Source organism: Podarcis gaigeae (genome assembly GCF_964106915.1).
Source record: "Podarcis gaigeae genome assembly, chromosome: 1".
Classification (NCBI taxonomy): Eukaryota; Metazoa; Chordata; class Lepidosauria; order Squamata; family Lacertidae; genus Podarcis; species Podarcis gaigeae.
Genome location: NC_139678.1, coordinates 105984409 through 106005116, shown reverse-complemented (window position 1 = coordinate 106005116; position 20708 = coordinate 105984409). Strand labels below are relative to the sequence as shown.

Sequence of the window (20708 nt, the reverse complement as noted above, 5' to 3'; positions counted from 1 at the left end):
CCTACCATCATAATTGCTTCCTTGTGTCGTGTTTGCTCCATTGTTTTACATTTAATCTGAATGCTGTCTTTGCATATTTATGCTTCTGTGTTATACCCCCTCAGGCTGCAGTCCTCTTGTGCTTGCCTGAAAATAAGCCTCATTGAACACAGCTGGACTTCGTTTTGACCAATCGTGCATAGGATCAGGCTCTGCATAACTTGCTGGATTTGAAGTCCTTCGTTTTGTGCCTACTTTGTGCCTACTTCAGCTTTCAAGCTCAATTTTTTTTTCTTCCTTACTGAAAATCTTTTCACTTTCTGTAAATGATGGCTCCCACTATTATAAGGATTACTGATTTCCAGAAGCAGAAGTTGGAAATAAAAGAGGAAGTGGCTTTGGGGAGAGCAGTTTGGGCTGCCATCATTGTAAAATGGTCCAAATCTAGACTTCTTCCAATAAGAAGTTAGAAGATATCACCAATAGATAGTATGCAAGCTAGAATTTTGTAGTCTCCAGTCACAAAAATAGGGTGGACTAAGATGAGACGCTGTGTGAAAACTGGGAGCGTAACTTACACCCCAATCTGAAATTCCATTGGTGTTTTCTTCCAGATTGAAGAATGGACTGTCATAGCAAGAGGTTCTGGGAAATTTCTTGGAATGTGCATTCATCTTCCATCAGCAGACTAGGAAGGTTCTAGTAAAACCTGATCACTTTAATCAAGCCTGCCTCAAATTGTGTGGAGGCTGTTCATGGTTTATGAGCAGGATTGTGCCCAGATGGCTCTGCCTCTGGGCTTTCCTTGAAATCACATGTTAAGTGGAAAATGTAAATAGGACTTACACATAGAGTTCCGTGCTCAAAGGCCTGATCTTGTACATCCTTAGTTTTTATAATTGACTTAAAAACCATATGGATCAGGTCTACATTCTGTCTATAAGTTCCAGTCACCCCTAAGGGTATGGAATGATGCCAGAGGTGGGGCAGTTGCACTGGGTAATCAGCTTCTGTGCACTGACTCAAAAATTAGAAGTTGATTTGAAAAAAAAAGCAAATGTCTCTAAAGCTTGGACAGGTTTAATAAAAATAAAGCCAATGTTCATCATGCTGTGCGTTCCATTTTGTTTTGCTGTTCCTGCTTGCTTTTATGCAACAGACTTATTTGAAAATGTGACTCTTGCGAGGGGTGTAACTCTTGCAATAATTTCTGGAATGGCAGGGGAAAGCGGATGCTCTCTGTATCCAGAGGCTTTCCTAGATACAGCATTCTTTGTTTTGTTTGGCTGCAGGCTGTTTCCTTTGTTATATCAGTGCTTGTTTTCCTCTGAGCTAGTATGTGTTAGGGCAGTTTGGCCATGAAAGTTTGTTTTGTTGTTGAACTCTGCTTTTATGGTTGAATAGTAAGCACTGTTGAGAGCTTATGTTTCTGTGATCCTCAAAAAATAAGGAAGCCCAGATCACAGTGCTAAAAGAACCCCTCTTGTTTTGATGTTACTTAGCAGACGCCATAGTGGGTCCATCTCCTTTGTGGGGTGAACTTTGTCTCGCTGGCACAGCTTTAGGTCTTGTCCCTCCCCACATGCTTCAGGTGGGTTATTCATCATCTCCTTGAAAAATAAAGCTGCACAAGGATTGGAGGAGGAAGAATGGGTGTTGGTCATAACAGAGGCACTAACCAATAGACACTCTCCACACCTAGCTTTTCAAACTACCAAATGAAATACTTGCAGAACTGTCCCTCCAGAGCTTGCCCAGGAACAGATAAAGCTGTGCTTGTATTGAGTGGAGCAGGACCTGCTTTCAAATTTTCACCACTGCTCTTGAAATGTTAAGTAAGTTTCACTTACAAAGATCCATGTCCCAGTCCAGAATGCATTTGTACCAGTCACTTCACACTGAAGTGTACTGACATAATAGCATTCAGGTTCATGTCAGGATTAGGATCTTCATCGGGTATAAAAGAAGCATTGTTGTTTCAATCTTGACCTGTCTTTCAGCGGAAAGCTAAGATTGTGCTTGATTTTGTTCTCTTCTCATTCACAGCAATTTCCAGTGGAGTGAGGAAGATCTTTGGGTTTATCAGGTGATTATTAGTCAATACCCTAGTGACATGCAAGGTAGAAGAACTCTTTACTTGGATATGCTGCAGAAACATCTACCTCACAAATCTAGGCAAGATCTTGTAAGTAGTAGCACTGATTATTTATTTATTTTGTTGTTGTTGTTGTTAATTAAATGTGTTAGTAGCATAATCTTGCCCAGGGCAACCCATAGCAATTTGCAAACAAACAAACAAACAAACAAACAAACAAACAATGTACCCCACATAGATGCATTAAAACCAAAAGAAAAGAGAAGTGTGTGTGTATATGTTTGATTGTATGTATATATGTGTATATATGTGTGTTTAATATATTTATTTAATTTGCATGCCACCTTTTATCCATAGGTCTCAGGGCAGTTCACAACATTAAAAACATCCCACTCACTTCTAAAAGACCACAGAGGGTTAAAGGCCAAAAACCTTGTTATAGAGGAAAGTTTTTGCCAGGCGCCTAAATATATGTAATGAAGGCACCAAGCGGGCCTCTCTGGGGAGAGCATTCCACAAGCGGGGGAGCCGCTGCAGAAAAGGCCCATTCTCATGTTGTCACCCTTCAGACATCTCGTAGAGAAGTTACATGAAGATGGGTCTCAGATGCTAAATTCAGGGTCCGGGTTGGCTCATATGAGAAGAGAGGTGGTCCTTGAGTTATTGTGGTCCTGAACAATTTATAGGTCAAAACCAGCACTTTGAATAGGGCCCAGGAACCAATTTGGCAGCCAGCGCAGTCAGACCAAGATTGATGTTATATGCTCAAATTGTCTTGCAACAACTTAGTTCAGTATTGTAATGAGTGTTTGATTTAGCATGTTTTCTGTGGAGGTGGATTTTTGTATATGTCTGATAAAAATAGCCTAGTAAACTTAAATACTAGACAACAACTGCCATTTTGGTGGCATAAAATGTGGCACCCAAAGTCACATAATGGCTATTTAACTGTGTTAGTATCTTGGATTGTTGCTGTAAATATTTTGCAACCTACTTAGGGTGTCCTAATTTCCCATGTACTGTGACCATCCATAATCTTTCAACATGGTGAGCACACAGAAAACGTATGTATATAATTTTATGAAATTGAATGAATGAATGAATGAATGTGTTGCAAGGTTACTGTAATGATGCAAGAATTCAAGATTCTTTGTTGAACTAGGATCTGAAGAAGCTTGTATACTCAAAGTCTGGGATCCAATGAGTCAGTGGGCCTGTTCTGGTTGCCTTTTCCAGCTGTAGGCCAGATGATATCCCATCTTAAAAGCATCTTCCGCTTCCCCTGCATCTCTTTTACTTTTGATTTTAGTAGCTTGTTTAGCCCTTTCCCACAACTTTTGTGATATAATCTGAAGGCATAATTTGTCCTTGTCATATAAGATGATGAATTTGCACGCATGGTTTTCAGTACACTCACTCACACACCCCTTTTGCTGAATAGGTATTGATGTAACATTTTCTGTGAATTAAAAATGACAAAGAAGTAACATTTAATGAAACAGGGCCAACGCAGGGCAGTGCTGCTGGCTTAATGTGAAGATGGACTACTTGTAATATTTAAGATAATGAGAAGATACTTGGGGTGGGACTCTAATAACTAGCTAGCCCTTGTAAATTGAGAGGAATCTTGGTGGAGAAAAGCAAGTTTCTTGCACCCCCAGGAGGGCCAAGGAAACCCAGTGGGTCCTGTTTTTTTAGTACTTCCTTTAGTACTTGCCCAGGATTCTTTCCCACCTGGGGCTGAGAGGGGTGGTGATGGCAATGACTACTGGATAGTTCTAAGATGCAACTTGCCTGCTTGCAAGGCGGTTGTTCAAGGAAGGGGATAAACAGGCTCTCCCAGCTTTCCCCTTCCTAGTACGCTGACTATACAACTTCCCCATATGCACTGGGACTTCCACGATGTCCTTGTCCATCTGCAGATCCTTGCATTGCATCACCCAACTTCCAGGATGAGGAGGGGCATAGGGGCTTGCAATCAGAAAGGAATACTTGGAACATCCTGCTCTCTGCCTTGCACTATAGAGCTTAACCATCATATGTTACAGGAATAGGGAACTTGTGGCTCTCCTTCAGGCCCAAGCAACATAGCCAATGGACAGGGCTGATGGGATTTGTAGTTCAGCACCTGAAGAACCACAGTTTCCCCATCCCAGGTCTAGTGGGATTTTAGCAAATTTATAAATATGAATTGCCCAGCATAATAGCCATTTGTTTCATTAAGACCTGATTTATAATATGACTTAATTGTACAATAAGACTCCATTTCTACCAGCAAGGCTATTTTACGACCCTTGTAATTATAGGTGGCACTTAATTTATGTGTATGGACTTTGATTTATATCCTAACTCTCTCTGTGAGCTCATAGCAAATCACAACAGCATCAAATCATTTCTGAACAATGAAATGTTCACGTAATGCCTTCCCTTCAAGACAATCCAAGAGAATTACAGTGCCATCTAAGGCCTCTTTTACTCCCGAACCAGTTGCTGTCACATTACATTGTTGCTGCATTTTGCCTGAGCTTTTTCCTCTTACAAAGTGACACAGTTTGTGTTTATAGTTTTTTTTACAACTAATTGTATTGATCCCTGAGATTACTCTGGGAAGAGAAGTGCTTATTATGAGGCCTTTTGGTGATTCTTTCTCTCCGTTCTCTGTGCGTAACTCTGTTCTCATCCCTTTGCCAACTTGAGAATGGAACCTTTTATTAAACGTATCTTTGGGCTGCTAGTTTCCTTAGCACAGCCCTGGTCAGCCCAAATCAGCCAGTCCTACAAGTACTTGAAACTCCTGACAGGGTACTCTGCTGTTTTCAATGGCGGGGGCGCAGATAATTTTCATTTTTGCTTCTAATAATTTTCATTTTTGCTTCTAATACTTTCATTTGTAATGATTGTTTGAAGTTACCTCAGTATAAAGATTTATATCATATGGGTGAAAATAATCCTGACTTCCCTTTATTATTATTTCTAGGTTGCTCACGAAAGAGCTTGGGACCACTACCATTTTACTAGGAATCAGTGGAGAGCTTTGATGTTCAACTGGGCCGAGGCAAGGAAAGCTTTTTTACTGAAGGCAGTAATGACTCTTGCAGAAGCTTGTGCTGCTCATGAGACAGAAATTATGTTGGCTAATAATAGAAGAAAACAACAGGAAATATGTGCGGATCTCAAAGAAAAGGTAGACTATTACACAACCGCCAATTACATTTATGTTGCCTTGTATCCTGGTTTGTTCAATATTTGCTTAAGGAAAAAACGTTGCAGCAGCTATAATATGGAACCCCCCCCCACCTCTTAAAATGGAGATAGATTACTCCACACTCATAGTTACTAGTCTAGCTATTCTTCAGGGCTGCACTTTTATATTGCATCCCTCTTGAGCATTAGGGGTGGGGGTGCATCTTGATTTGTTTTTCCTAGAACATTTGTGTACAATTTGTTTTTAATTTCTTTTCTGCTCTTGAGGCTTTATATTAATGGATCTGTTTTGCTTCAGCTGCACTCACGCCTATGGAATCATGCGCATAAATGGGTTTTCGTTTTGCTAATTTCATTTATCATGTCCTGTGTTGGTATAATGGTATAGCAGCATGTTGGCTAAGTCCCCCTAGTAACAGGCATGCCTGAAGGTTTCAACGGGAGAAAAAGTTTCTCTGCCTTTTAGCTAAAATCAGGTGTAATAAGAGACAAGGATATTACATTTGATGTGTGCCTGTCCTAGAAATTGTTTAATTTCTAGATGAAAAAAGTAGCCCAGTGACAGAATAGGGGGGATTTCCCACCCACCCCTGATTTTAGCCAAACCATGGCTGCTTTGCAGTCTTCTAAAAGAAGCAAAGATGTCATCACAAAAGGTAGTTCCTGCTTCCAGACTCCCTGTGAAGAACTGAAATAACCATAGAGAACAAATAGTCAGAGCAGTAAAGTTAGTGACAAGTAATGAAAAGAGAAATGAAATGTAAAAATGTTAGACACAAACATTAATTTGGAAATCTGACCTATGTCTAGAAGAAGGGGAGTCTAGCAATTGCCAACTGCGCGATTAGCCAGAATCGATAGTTAGCAATAAACATCTTCCGCTCTGCCAAAATTCCTGGGTGCTTTTGTTCTGATTTATTGACATTTCGCCTGCATTCATCTGAATGCTGTGTTTTCAATACATCATCAGAGTGTCTACTAATTTGGTTACTGCTGTAATAAAATTGATAATGAAAGGATCCAGGGCAAGGTTTAAAGGCACTTCACCTGGCTGAAGGTAAGCAGGTCTGGATCTGTCCAGTACCTGGATAAGACCCCATGGGAAGAAACACATTTACACTACCTTTGGGTTCCATGGCAGAAGAAAATGAATAAAATGTGATGAAAACTTAATGGTTTCCCTATACATCTTACACACAGGAAGGTGTGGACCCCTGCAAGGAATTGAGAGGGAGGGATGAAAAATAATACATTCCCTTCATTTCCTTGCTCCCTTTCCTGGTCTCTCCATTTATCAGTATGTTTTCAACTGCTCCTCAAAATTTCTTTCTTTTAAATTCATGTCAGAACGATTTGAAAGCCCTAATGGCTCCCCACCCCACTCCGAAACAGAGTCTCCAGTGAGCTAAGATAGGACACAGCTCAGGAAAACTTCCAACTCTTTGAAGTAAGGGAGATGTGTGTTCCCTGAACTTGGCTGGCCAAGCTCTGCATCATCTTTGAACTTCCTAGCAATGACGAGATTGAGGAGATGGAGCAGCATATTGTACTTCCCTTGTGCTTTTCCTTTAGGCAATTGTGCAGATTGGGTCAAAACCTGATTGGAGAGAATGGGGGTCCAGTGAGGGCAAAACGTGGTCTCCAGAGAAAGTAGAAACCACTAACTTGCCTTTGGATAGTCCTGTTTTTTTTCCAAACTGGCAGGCACACTACCACACAAGTTCGGCACTAGAGGGGTTGAAGATGATTGGCAAAGTGATGGCAGGCAAGACCAAGATAGAACAATAACTCATAAAACAGGGATGGGAAACCTGTGGCCTCCCAGATTCTGTTGGACTGCCATTCCCAGCATGCCTGTCGATTGGCCATGCTGGCTGGGGATGATGGGAGTTGCGGTTCAGCAGCATCAGGAGGGCCACTGATTCCTTACAATTGTTGTAGAACAATTCATAATAAACGACGAATAATAAGATATTGTATTGCTAAATACCCATGCTTTGCCCCACAGAGCACGGAATGTGAAAGAGTGAATAAATTTTTAAAAAGGAACATTTTAATTAATTTTTAACATGAACAAATTATTGGATGAATTTTTAATTCAATCAAAATCAGCAAGAGCTTTAAAACGAAACTGAATTCCTCCAGGACAAATCCTTGGAGCATCTTGAGAAGCCGAATAGGGTAAATCAACAGAACCATATGGCTGCTTTCTTCTGGATTGCACCAATGGGAAACTGGGATATCTTTACAGTATAAACAAACTGTCTGTTATATTGTGCAACATGGCAGTTTTCCCCAAACCAACACATTTGGCAAGTAGGAAGGCAAACGAGAATAGAATTGTTGAGATACTCATGTTGTCAGAAACTGTCTCGCTCCCCGAGAACATTGTGATATTCCCGTAAAGACTCTTGTGGTGATCACACAGGGTCCCTGGACGTTTGACAGTCTATTGATCCCTGTGCCACCACTGTGCTTGTTTCCCCGCTGCCACCAACCTGTTACTCTCGGGTACACACTGAGTCCAGACAGTTGTTAAAATTAAATCAAATAAACGAGTTTATTTTATAAGCATTAACATGTTTATGGTTTCTCAGATAATTTTCTTGACAGTTTCTGAACCTTAGTTTCTTTAGTGGCCTATACCTTCCTAATACCTTCTGACTGATTATCTCAACTGTTTGACTGACTCCTCTTAACAGATTCTCTCACTCTCTCACATCAGACTAGCCCAACCCACAGACTTATCCTCCCTCTCTCTTCTCTAACTCCAGACTGACTTCTTAACAACTCTAACTTCTCCCCTTGGGTTCCTATAGGTTAGTCATTTTACACTTAGTTAACCCTTTCCTTGTGAACCCAGTATGATGTCACACACCTAGGAGGGCAAACGCCACAGCTTTCCCTTAGTACCTCCTGCTCCCAGGAACTGGAAAACATCTTCCTTGCCAAAGTCACCTCCTGATTCAGCCCCTATGATGCCCCTTCTGCTTATAAAATCCCCACAGAGCATGGAATGTGAAAGAGTGAATAAATTTCAAAAAATCTTCCCCCTCCTTTTAATCTTGTCTATGAAACATTTTTTAAATGTATTTTGTTACATCTGGATGTGTTCTGTCAATGAGCTGGAAGAACTTCAGGGCTCAGCTTCATAGTAAGGACTGGGTAACCCCTTCATTCTCAAGCGCATTCAGTCTTCACGAAATTGGGACGTTACTGTCTGTCTTCCTTTTTGTTGTTGTTGTGGGGTCTGTAACTAGGAGCAAGTCAACTTTCTTCCCCACTCCAGTGCTGGCAAAAACCCCATTGCCTTGTTCTCTCCTTCAGCCACAGAGTTGATAATCTGTGAGAAGCAGCCAACCTTATCCCATTACTTCATCTGCCAACAAGATAGTGGCTGTAGACACTCCAATCTGTCCTCTGATCTGAAGGGCTGCTCAGAATTTAGTTCATGCTGTTTTTGGTAAGAGAGACATAGCTTGGGCCTTTGGAAAGAGTAAAGTTTCTTCCACAATTACTACCATCCACCACCACACACTGAAGACTAGAGAGTGTGGCTTTTCTGAGCTGCTATTGTGATTTCCATCAGGATGCCACAGCTTTCTTAAGAACAGCCAGCTGGATTAGGCCAGTGGCCCATTTAATCCAGTATTCTGTTATCATAGTGGCCAACCAGATGCCTGTGAGAAACCAGTGAGCAGGATTTGAGCACAAGATCACTCTCCCCTCCCATGGTTTCCGGCGACTGGTATTGCTGCCTCCAAATATGGAGATAGAGCATAGTGATCATGGCTAGTAGCCATTGATAGCCCTCTCCTGCATGAGTTTTGAATTAGTTGTAATAAAGCACTTGGAAAAGTCAGAGTTGTCTCTGCACTATTAATAATTCAGACTTTGCCTTTTTGTCCCAATTGTCCAATGGTTTAACTTAAAAGTCCTGCATTGGGAGTAAGATCCAGAGTGTCCCTTCTGCAAATGGAAGGGCTCATTCCATTAGTGGAAAAGTCGATGCTGGGAGCTGATTTTCTCCAGTCATCCCTTTCCCTTACAGCTGTTTCCTCCCACAAACTCAGAAGCCTTTTTTGTTGTTGCTCTTAAACCATTTTATTCTTTTATAAACAAACATTACAATTGCAACCCTGGTGTAGTCAATAGTCGGGGCGGTAGGGATGACTGATACATGATGATTGAAATATGACAGTGTCTGTGGGGGCAAAGTTAAGAGCAGTAGAATCTTGGAGTGGAATTCAGTGGAGCACTTGTGAGGATTCTTTTCCTGTGTTGCAGTCATGGGATTGTTTTTATCTCACGACGGTGTATGTTTTCATTCCACATTGTGGGAAGTGACGGAGATAGGATGTTTTTATTACTGTGTTTCCGTGATGTAGGATTTTTGTCCTTTGCTCTTTCTCTTTGCTGTCTGATACTGAAGAGGAAGGAGCTGAGTTATGATGCTCCGAGGGCATATATCTAAATAAACGTAGTTTAGCCAAATTGCTGCGCTACTGAGTCTGAACACTGACTGCCTATACTCTGCTGATCCTGAAGTATGCTGATCCCTCTTGGTATCAGTCACTGGAGAAAGCTTTCGAATCTCCCGAATGACCGACCAGGAGGGAGAGAACATGCCAGTCAGGCATGTGTCTCTGCTGGACTCCTACTCATGTGTAGGACCTCCTGACAGCACTATGGTGTACATAGTTGACTTGCACAATGGGACTTCCCCCCCCCTTCTCTCTTCTCCCTCTGCCTCTGTTCCCCTCTTCTGTTCCCCCTTAAACCTACTTTGGGAGTTCCCCCAACCTTCCAGACCAGATTTAGGGGGCCTGCAGGGGAAGGATAGGCAGGAAGTCCCATTGTACAAGCAATCCTTGTTCCACAAATGCAACAACTTAGTTGAATCCCACCCTTTGCTTGGCAAAATGCAAAATCTTAACTTTTACATCCATTTTTCTAGCAAGTGATTTCTTCTTAGGAATATTTTTAAAGTTATGTTCATTCGCCTGCACATGCATATACCTAGGAGAACCATATATGCGTCTCACAAGAAAAATCCTTTTCTGCTTGCATGTTCCAAAGACCAACTTTCTGTGTTAAGTCTCAGCTTTTTCTTCTCTTTTATTGTTCCAAGTTATAGTTTACATTTTTAAAAAAATAAAATAGAACTATGGTAAATGACCTGGCTTCATTATAGAAATCTCTCATTACCACTTTCCCTCTTCTTCTTTTATCTGTTGCTTCTGTTCTTTTGCTCCTCAGTTCTCTCCTGTGGTCTCTTGTTATTTCTTATTGTTCTCTGCTTCTAATTAAATTGGAAGGCCAAAAAAGACACCCAGATTTCTTATAGTTGCATTACATAGATGGATAATGCCTAAAGGACAGATATTTTTCCTTTCTATTTCAACCAAATTGGAACGTGTAAGTAATGCTTAACATAGAATCAGATCTTATTGGTACTTTAAGAAATAGCAAAATGCATATTTATTTCATTTTGATTGTGTTAGACTTTACACATAATAGATTCAGACACTTCACAGATAGTACAAGCAAGGCGGTGGTGTACCTCTGAAATAATGGAGGCGTTTACCTGTGACGTGTTGCTGATTGCAAAATGTCCACATACACCATGTGAATATATAACTAGCCCAAGAATGAGCAGCATATTTCCCCCCCTAATTGGTTGTTATCCAGTAGGTGACTTTTAAAATACGATTAATTATATGCAGACCTTTTAAAACCCAATTAAAAGCAAATTATCTTCTTGAAGGTAGAACAAGCTGCTTTTTATTTATGTATTTATACATTTCTATCCTACCCTCCATAAGATCCCCATAGCAGATAGCAGGCAAACAGATAAAACCAGAACAAATATCAACATAAAAAGCAGCAGAACAAACATAGATGACCCCACACCCACCCACTATCTCGGTGCTGCAAGCTGCTGCTGGCTGCCATTTTTTATGAGAAGGAGGGCGGGGGAAATCCTGCTGTAGTTGCCATCAGCGGGTGGGATCTCTAGCAGCACTTTTTCCTAGAATGCAAGAGTAGACAAGAGCATGTGCTTGGGTCCCCATCCTTTCCTTTTTCTTTTTTAAATGAGTTGCCTGATGTGGCAACCCTGCCTTCAAAACAATTTGTGAACCCCATTCCCCCCCCCCCAAAAAAAAACTTGCAGAAATAACTCTTCTGGTTTCATGGCCACCAAAGAGGATGAGGTTTCAGCATAAGGGCAGTTAAAGCCAGAGCCAAGCAAGATTAAAAGACCTCTTGGAACAGATAAGTCAAAGGCAAATGGAGTCTGCTCCAGGCAATCTTCCCTGGAGAGGTTATTCCAAAGACAAGGGCCTTTTTTCTGCATGTACCCCATCACCTCTCACCTTGCTTTAGGTTGCAAAGGGACTTGATAAGGGATCTCAGACAAAGGTCTCTTCTTCTAGGGAGGCTCATGTTGAACAACAGTAGTCGCTTGATTTGTATTACTTCAAGGAAAAGCTAAAAGTAAGAGGGATTTTAAACCACATTTGCCATTGGATTAAAAAATCCTAGTTCTAAAACCTAGTTGTGCCCTAGCTTTAACCATCAGATGAGCGTTAAAGCATATTGACCACAGTCCCTGTACTATGTTTGCTGGAGGCAGACATAATCTCATTTGACTCTTTTGAAAAATATTAAATGGATGGTGATTGATTTGTGACCCACTTCTTCCTGCGCATGTTAAAGCACAGAATAGACTAAGGCTTACAGATGAGACAAAATTTATATGATATTTAGATGTCAAGAGCCTCTGGGGCTGCCCCCTTTCAACAAATATGTACAGTATGCATTTGGCTCTAAACTTTCATTGTAAATAAGAGAAGCCATTATCAGGTTTACATTTGTGTGCAGATGCATTTGGTTTTTATGATATGGAGAGAGGCTTGTGGTTTGTGGTTGTCTGTTTAGAGGAGTTGTAAACGTGTCAAGGACAAATAATTATCTTTGCAACAGGCAAATATTTACTCTTTGGTAAGGAAAAGTTAATGTAAAGACTCAAAAACTAGACTACTTCAGTGGACACAATCTGGCTGTTGTCTAAAATTATCCTGTGTTGCATTTTCTTGTGCTAAGTTCCTTCAATACTAAGAAATGAGCTTGTTTGTGGAATTAGCTTATTTCAGAGTTATAGACTTAGATCCTGATGACATTAGTCCCCTTTTAGCCCCATGGAAATCAATGGTATATTAGTTTCATCCCATCAATAATAGTTTTGATTCCTTTGCGAATGCAATATCACCTGCATTTTTATTATTTTGAACGGCTTTTAGAATTGTTATCATTGAAATATGGAATATAAAATAAAACATTTAAGTATTTTTTAAAAAAGAAACCTGCCATCAACTATAGATTAGCATTTATCTAATGGTGAGCCAAGGACCACTTGTGACCCTGAGTCCACTTTCAGATGAACCTCAACGCCACAGCTTGCCCGGTGTCAGCAATCCCCTCATGCTGAGTAAAGGTGACCAACAGACTGTTAAGTTCATGGATGAGGGAGGGGAGATCATCTTTCTTTGTAGTGAAAGGGCCAGAGGAAGTGTTGAAGGACATTAGCAGCTGGTAGGCTGGGGAGGCATTGCTTGCCTGGTATTCCAATTCTGCAGTCACTGCTGGTAACTGAGAAGAAGGCTGGTGTGGTGTTGGTGCAAGGGCAAAAGCGTCACATTGGCTCTGCTGCTGCACCCACACTGCAGCAACCCCCTGCCGCCTCAGTCCCCTCCCCATCGGTTACTGGCAGCAGTCTCTGCTTTGGTGAAACATGGGTGAAATGGAAACTTTGAAAAATGTATCTTATGCTTGGAGCCTTTGGTTCAGATGACTCATTTGCAATGCATAGGGGAAAGTGATTGATTACAGAGGAGGTGTGTGAACTGGCCTGTAAATCATACTTTTGGCCTGTGATCTAGAGGACCATGAGTAGAGGAAGGTTAACTTCACCTGCTATGAGAAAGTTGGTGAGAAGTCACATTTCTGAAGTAGTGTTATTCAACCGTTTTGCCATATTTTCTCTGCTCATCAGAGTCACAGCACAAAGGAGGAAACTGTAATCTTTCTGAACTCATTTTCCTCATTGGTGTAACAGCATTTTTATTTCATTGTGCATATGGACGATAGGGGGAATTTCTGTTCACAACTGGAAAGGGATGAAAAATTTTGGGCCATAACATACAATTTGTTGCCTTAATTAGTCATGCTTAGTGCACTTTGCATCCTTGCAGTGTACACTAGTCAGATAATTAACTGACTATGAAGAAGTATCCCCTCTGTGTAGCAAAGCAATCTGTGTGCAGTCTGCAAATCCTCCTTTCACCATGTATAAACTGTGAAATATATTTGAAAGTAAAGTTTTTAATTACAACTGGCATTCAAAGCTTATTGCTCCTGGCAGTCGCCGCCTTGCTAAAATGTGATCTCATTTGTGAAACAGGCTGTGGGCGAGCCAGTTTCCCTACTGCTTTAATATTAGCTTAACAATCAGGATTGTTTAATACTGAAACAGCACGCTTAATGTTTACACAGTAAAGCCCTTTTCCTGAAACTGCATCAGAAAGAGCAAAAACTTGCAGTCCATACCATGGTGGGTGGGTGTGCATGTACATATATGTACATAGTGGGACAGAGAACAGATTTAGAGGGTGCATAGCGGAAGAACACATCATGGTCCCAGAAGAAATCCTTGCACTAATGGAATGTTCACCTTAGCGATATGTACAGTACATACAGTATGTGTATATATACACATTCCACTTTGAGCTTTCATTTTACTAGTAGGGTTAACAGCTCTCAGAAAACTGATTATGGAAATGTTTTATAATTTATTAGAATATCTATAACCCACCTCCTACCCAAAGATTTCAGGGCAGGGTACACCAATAATTAAAGTAACAAGTCCAGCTACAAACTGGAAACACGTAAAATAATAACACAGTAAGTGAGCTTAAAATGTGAGCAGCTGTCATTACAAACCTAAACTTGAGAGGTTAGCATTTACTAAAAGTTTGAGTAAATAACCAGGTTTTAATCTGGTGAGGAAATGAATTCAAGGGTTGCACCAGGTAGATTTCAGAGAGACTGGCATTGCGCAAGCAGTGCAAAATAAATAGGATCATCATCATACGTCACTGCATAATGAGTAACACCCAAAGATGGGATACTATGGAAGGTGTCCCTGGAAGATGTCATATTATATTTAATGGGTAGCATACCACAATGAGTAACTCTGATGCCTGCACGTAGAAACATAGGAACATGCCATGGATCTGGTTGGACTGTCCATCCATCCAGCCCAGCATTGTCTTTTCTGACCCATAGTGATCCACCAGGTTATCTGGCAGGGTTACCTTTTAATAGGTTGCCACCTTTTAATATGTTGCTTCATTGTTTGCCAATATATGATACTCTTAGGCAGAGCTTTTTTTTTTCCAGCCGGAACTCACCAGAACTCAGTTCTGGGACCTCTCAGGTGGGCGCCATTGACATTCTAAGAGAACAAGGGAGGTGTTCTTGGTGAATTCCAGCACCTCTTTTTCTAGAAAAATAGCACTGATCTTAGTCCTGCTGGTGTTGGTTTTAAAGTGATTGTGGTTCATTTATTATAAAAACACAGGTATGTTTTTTTTATTATTATTAAAAAATATATATATTTAATTCTAGAGCTTATTTTCTTCAGGAAATGTTTTTCATTTTATTCCCATTAGCGTTCTTGTCTAACATTAGACGGGACTTGTCAAAAGTAGAAATATAGGCCTCAGGAGGTGGAACCGATTATATCACCACTAGGCAGTGGTACCACCTCCTGAGGCCAAAGGCTGGAGATGAGAGGCTTTGCCATTGACTGCAGTCATTCATTCATTCTGTCAGTCTGTGTCATGGAGAAGTTACTGCTCTTTTTTGCCTCCCAAATCTGGACTAACCTCAAACGAGCCTCCTTTGACATCATCTGTTGACCCCTGTCAAACAGCATAGCTTCTGGCTGGTCACGGTTGGGAGGTTTGTGGCTGTCACCCAGCCCTTGCCAGTACAAGCTGGAGAGGAGTAGCCATGGGCAAGTGGGGTCTTCTTGCTCCCCAGCAGGAGCTCAAAGACACGTTCTGCTCTCTCCTCAGCCACTCCAGGGAGTGTCCTGCCTGCTTTTGCCATTGCTCTAACCTGTGCAGCAGTACTTTCCTGGGGTTAGGGCTAGTGTCAGGTTTCTGCCACTCCAGTCATGCTGTGACATCTCCAGCCTGGCCATTTCATCTTTCAGGGGGGCCATCTGTGCTGCTGAGCCCACGACTCCTGATATTTCTTCCTCCCGTTATGTATCATCAGGGGGATATTTCTACTTCAGCTGTGAAATTCCTCTCCAGTTGCGAATGCAAAGTCCAAGGAGTTCAGCTTTTGAAAGTTTATTTAATCATTCCTCAAAATTAGAAGAAAGCACTCAGGCTTTCATTTCTTGCATAACCTCTGCCAGCCTGTGATATTTTGCCTCCCTGAGAAGCATAATTGTAATTATAGAGATGTAATATTACAATTCTAGCACTACAATTACACTCTGTATCATTATTACTCTTATTATCTTGCCACCACAACCCTTTGTCTTTTGGCTTGACAAATCACTTTTGTTCAATGGCAGCAAGGTATGCTAAAAGACCTCCACATCCTCAGCCAGCTCCCCTTAACGCTAAAGGCTTTAAAATGTAAGATGCATTTTTGCTATCATCAGCACCAGGTTTTCTGATTACATTCAGTTCCCATAGAATTGTGGCTCTATTCTTCACGAGCAAGTGCATTTTTAGAAGACGAATCATGCTGTTTTTGATAAGAACCTCTGTCAATAAGAGTTTTTTAAAAAATATTATTCAGTTGGGGCGGGGAAGAAGGGAGAAATCTTGGCAGCAAACTTGATTTTTGTCACAAGCTAGGGAAAGAAAATGAATATATTTGGAACCCATGGAATTTAGACTGGGGAAATGACTTATTAGACAATCTATTCAGTTTTTCTTAACAGTCGAGTTGATTCAATATTCTGCATGTATTTGGGAGCATATAACTTAAATTGAAAAGGAATGTTTTTCAAAAACAGGAAAAGTGCAGTGCTGTGAGCTGGTTCGCATGACACAAAGTCAAACCTGGTAGATACAAAGGTACCCACAAATACATGGGTATGGTTTTGCCAGCCTTTTTTGAGTATAGCATTTCCTTCCATCTCTAGGTGCCTCCCTTTGGTCTGGCCAGTAGCTTGACTTCATCTTTGATGGTGCCGTGGAGCTTGTCATGGCGTCAGTCTTGCCATCCAGAGCTCTCATTGGCTGATTGTACAAGGTGTGACCGGAAAGTAGGGTGAATCACCCCCGTATGCGATAATGGGAACTCCTGGGTTTGTGGAGACACGTGGGAGGCGTTCGTCTGTATCTCAGCTAACATATGCGCACGTGTCTTGGCATTTGTTGACAGGCCTACATTCATGTGGTAGCGTTTAGTAGCTGTTAATAGTGCAGTGTGTTGTGATTGAAAATGAGCAGAGAGTCAATATGAAATTCTTTTAAAAATTGGGTAAATTGGCATTGGAAACCCACAAAATGCTCACAGTTGTGTGTGGAGATGAAGCTGTAACTTGAAAGACAGTCCATGAGTGGCTTAAGCATTTTCGTGAAGGGCGGCAAACCATTGAAGATTACACTCAGTCTGGCAGACCGTTGACAAGCAGAACGGCAGCAAATGTCGACAGAGTTCATGAGTTATTGAAGCAGGATTGGCGTTTGTCTGTCCGAATGATGGCAGAAGAATTGCATATTCCGTGTGAAATCATTACTGAGGTTACCGAGTTGTCCCACCTTCCATATTCTGGCCCCACCAGATTTCTTTATTTTTTCAAAACTGAAATACGCACTGAAAAGGCACAGATTTTCCAACATTTCACATGTCCAAGATGCTGTTACGGAACTGAAAGCAGTACGAAAAGAGGACTTCTCCAGAAGTTTCCAACAGTTCTATGAACATTGTCAACAGTGCATTGTATCAGAGGGGGCCTACTTTGAAGGCCTGTAAGGTATGTATGTTAGAATATTTCTCACTGTCCGATTTCTGTGACCATTCACCGAACTTTCCGGTCACACCTTGTATATGTTCCTCTGTGTTCTGTTCATGTCCTTTTTTTGACTGTTGTTGCTGCATCCTCAAAGTTCAGCTAAAGAGCCCTGCACATTGTGTTTGTTCTGGAGATGTTTGCATAAAAAGGCTGTACAGTACATTGATGCTTGTTTATACATTCCAGGACTGAATAGAAACCAGAGTTTGCTAGCTTTTTCAAGGTTACAAATGGCCGAACTAGCTGCTTTAATATCAAATTCTGTTTAGAAACCCAGAAAGCAAAAGATTTGTATTAAAAATCTATACTGAGAGAGACTTAGAAAAACATCAGGGTATTATAGCTGTCCTTGAAAATAGGATATCGTAATGAAATTCTGACACATTTTGTTAACTTGTGCTGTTTCCCTGTAATGATAGCACTTGATCCTGGTTCCTTCGTTATGATCATTCCACACTTCATTGCAGATGATCTGCTTTAAATAGGTGATTACAATATCTCCTTGGCAGAAAAAACAGCAAAACTACTTCTAGCCACTTATTCCCTTGCGCTGAGATTTCTCATAGAAAGCCTCTACACTTTATACAATGGCTTCATTTTCCTAATGATTTTTGCTGCCTACATACAGGTTATTGTATTCTCAGGAACCTCACTCAGGACTCTGTCATTCTAAACACAGTGGGACTTAACTTCCCAATAAATATGAATAGAACCGGGCTGCATTTCTGTTGATTTTTAACTGGGTTGTGAATGAAGCTGGGAGATTTAGTGTATACGTATCTGATTTAAAAAAAACCCCTTTCTTTTAAAATAACCTCTGATCCTTTAAAAAGTTACCTTTGGACATTGCACAATGCCTATGTTTGTATATCATTGGTGGAATGTAAATACACACTGCATGGGTGTGTGAGAGAGATAAGATACTTTTATAAATAAACTTCAAAGATTATTGATCCTTAGCAGCAATTTCACTGTCTATATTGTAGTTTCCATTACAACCTCCGCATTGTAATAAAGATCAGTCTTGCTGTAGCGTTCCTCGATTCCTTTACTCCTCTGGGAGTTTGTGATTGGCAGGCGTTACATTCAGTAATCTATTTTGCTGGTGAATGATTAGTATGCAGTGCGTAATCAAATGGAATAAATAATACTTCCCAATTTTAGAAACGGAAATTATTTGGAATAGGTGAAGGGTATTTTTTTTTTAGTAGTGTACTAATTCCATCTAATGATTATTTATGTTAATATGCCATTGCTTATTATTACCTAAGTTGTTTAAGAACTCAATATATTCCAAGAAATACAGCTTACCCTCTGGTACACTTTTGTTGCACAGTAACGGTAATGGGAAAAGGGGGCTGCTCGTGCGTAAGCGTTTAAAGCCTCCAAGCTTTACCCTCAGTTCCTAAACTTTCCCAGTCCGAGGAGCCATGGGTGCGTGGCTACCTCAATCGCTGGCAGAATCCGTCAGTGGGCGTTTCCGGAATTTACTCCAACATAAGAGTTCCTTGACGGAAACTCTTCTTCTGGATCTCTGCGTGACAGTTTCCTCCGCGGAGTGGGCGTCCCCAGCGGAGGTCCTGAGCCCTCCCCGCTATTCTCACTGGAAACATCTTGGAGCCCTTCCTCCGATTGAGTTTCTGCAGGAACTCTCCCTCTCCCCCTACTGGTTCCTTCCTCCGCATCCGAGGCTCTCCTAGCCTCCTTGAGCCCTTCCACCACCTGACTCTCCGATGACAGTTCCCTGACAGTAACTAAGCAACTATTGTAGATTTTTTCAACAGAGTGTTTTTCCACAGGCAGAAGGCCACATGTATCTCATTTTTATAAACACTTAAAAAAAAACCAGCTCTTCTGTAAGTTGATCTAAATATATGTCTAACAGTTCAGCAGAGAGAGCTGCATGAGGATCACCACCAAGGATGCTTGAAAATAATTACCATGTATCTAAACATAAAACATTGGGAGCAGTGACAGAATATAGAATCTGATTTCTTCAACAATCCAGAGCAGGAGGGCTATGTGGTATGTGCATAGCCCTCCTGCACACGCCTGGCCTCCCCATTCAGCTCAATGGAGGTGTTAGCTCTGTGTGCACATTTTTGCAGCGCTTAAGGAAGTCCTTGAAGGCAGGCAGGAAGCTTATTATAATGCAGTATTAAGCTTCTGTGTACCTCAAAGGAACTTTTTGAGGCAGGGAAGTGGTATGCAAAATTCCTATCAGTGGTTTCTGGCAGCTTGCCTCTGAATCTTACAAGTTAGCGGAGAGGTGGTTCTGCATGAAGGATCCTGCTGATGACCTTCAGCTTATTTTCCATATTATTTACTCAGAGCTATAAACAGTAAATAAACACAAAGAAAGATTCATACCGTCTATGAGCCTATTTACGTTTTCAGTTGGCATTTTATTGTTAAAACAGGGTCATGGGGACTAGAGTAAAAGGTGTGCTAAACAAAATTGGAGGATTAAATACCTACATGCTTTAAATTAAATATAGTTTTATTGATTGAATGGGTAGGTTGCTTCCTGAGGACACTTGGCTTTTCAGTCTTGGGTCTTGTTTACATGTCTGAATTGTAGAACGGGAAGGAGCCTGCTGCGGTTCACCTCGCAAAGCAGTGTGGGGGCGCACCCATGCACCCCAGTACAGGAGAGTGGGCAGCACAGTTACCACCCACTCTCCTCTCTCTGCCAGAGCTGCTGGGCTGGCCGTGAGGAAGCAGTAGCAGCCTCTCTCCACTGCTAGGTCAGACCTGACCCAAGGATGGAGTAGCCACAGCTGGGTGCCTTGCATTTCTGCAGCCTCTCTCCTCCCCCAGGTCAGGTTTGACCTGGGTATGTAGTAGCTGTGGCCGGTCATGGCGCGCATTGCAGCCTCTTTCTGCTACAGCGGAGCTGTGCATGCTGCAGCCCAGCCAAGGAGAGGGGCAGTAGCCCTCTGCCGACTCTTCTCTATTCCACCCCCGGGTCAGACCTGACCTGGGAGCAGAGCCGCAGCTGGATGCAAGGAAGCTTGCCTCACCAGCTCCCTTGCATACTAGAGCTATGCTCCAATTGAATCCTGTTGTGGGGGCACCTGGTCGCCCCCCCTGCTGAAGATGTATCCGGGGCGACGGCTTCCCCAGCCCCCCATGCTACGCCACTAGGAGGCAGCAGTTACGAGTTACTGGTCTCAGCAGCCACAGCAAGCGCTGTGATTCTCCAGCAGTTTAACTTCACCCCACAGGCGCACTCCGTAGTCTCTTGAGACAGACAGACACCAACAATTTGGCACTATCCATGTTTGTGGCACTTTACAAACAATGAGAATACAACTCCAC

General features: G+C 41.7%; 1 protein-coding gene across 9 annotated transcripts in view; it reads left to right on the top strand.

Moving 5' to 3' along the window:
- CCDC148 (coiled-coil domain containing 148) overlaps positions 1 to 20708 on the top strand; it is a gene marked incomplete at its 5' end in the record, with an annotated part of 108540 nt that overhangs the window by 57873 nt on the left and 29959 nt on the right. For all 9 annotated transcript variants that reach the window (XM_083707794.1, XM_083707793.1, XM_083707791.1 and 6 more), the window contains 2 exons: positions 2026 to 2164; positions 5052 to 5258. In XM_083707794.1, the coding sequence (XP_083563920.1) occupies positions 2026 to 2164; positions 5052 to 5258 (346 nt within the window). The remainder of the gene's footprint in view (positions 1 to 2025; positions 2165 to 5051; positions 5259 to 20708) is intronic.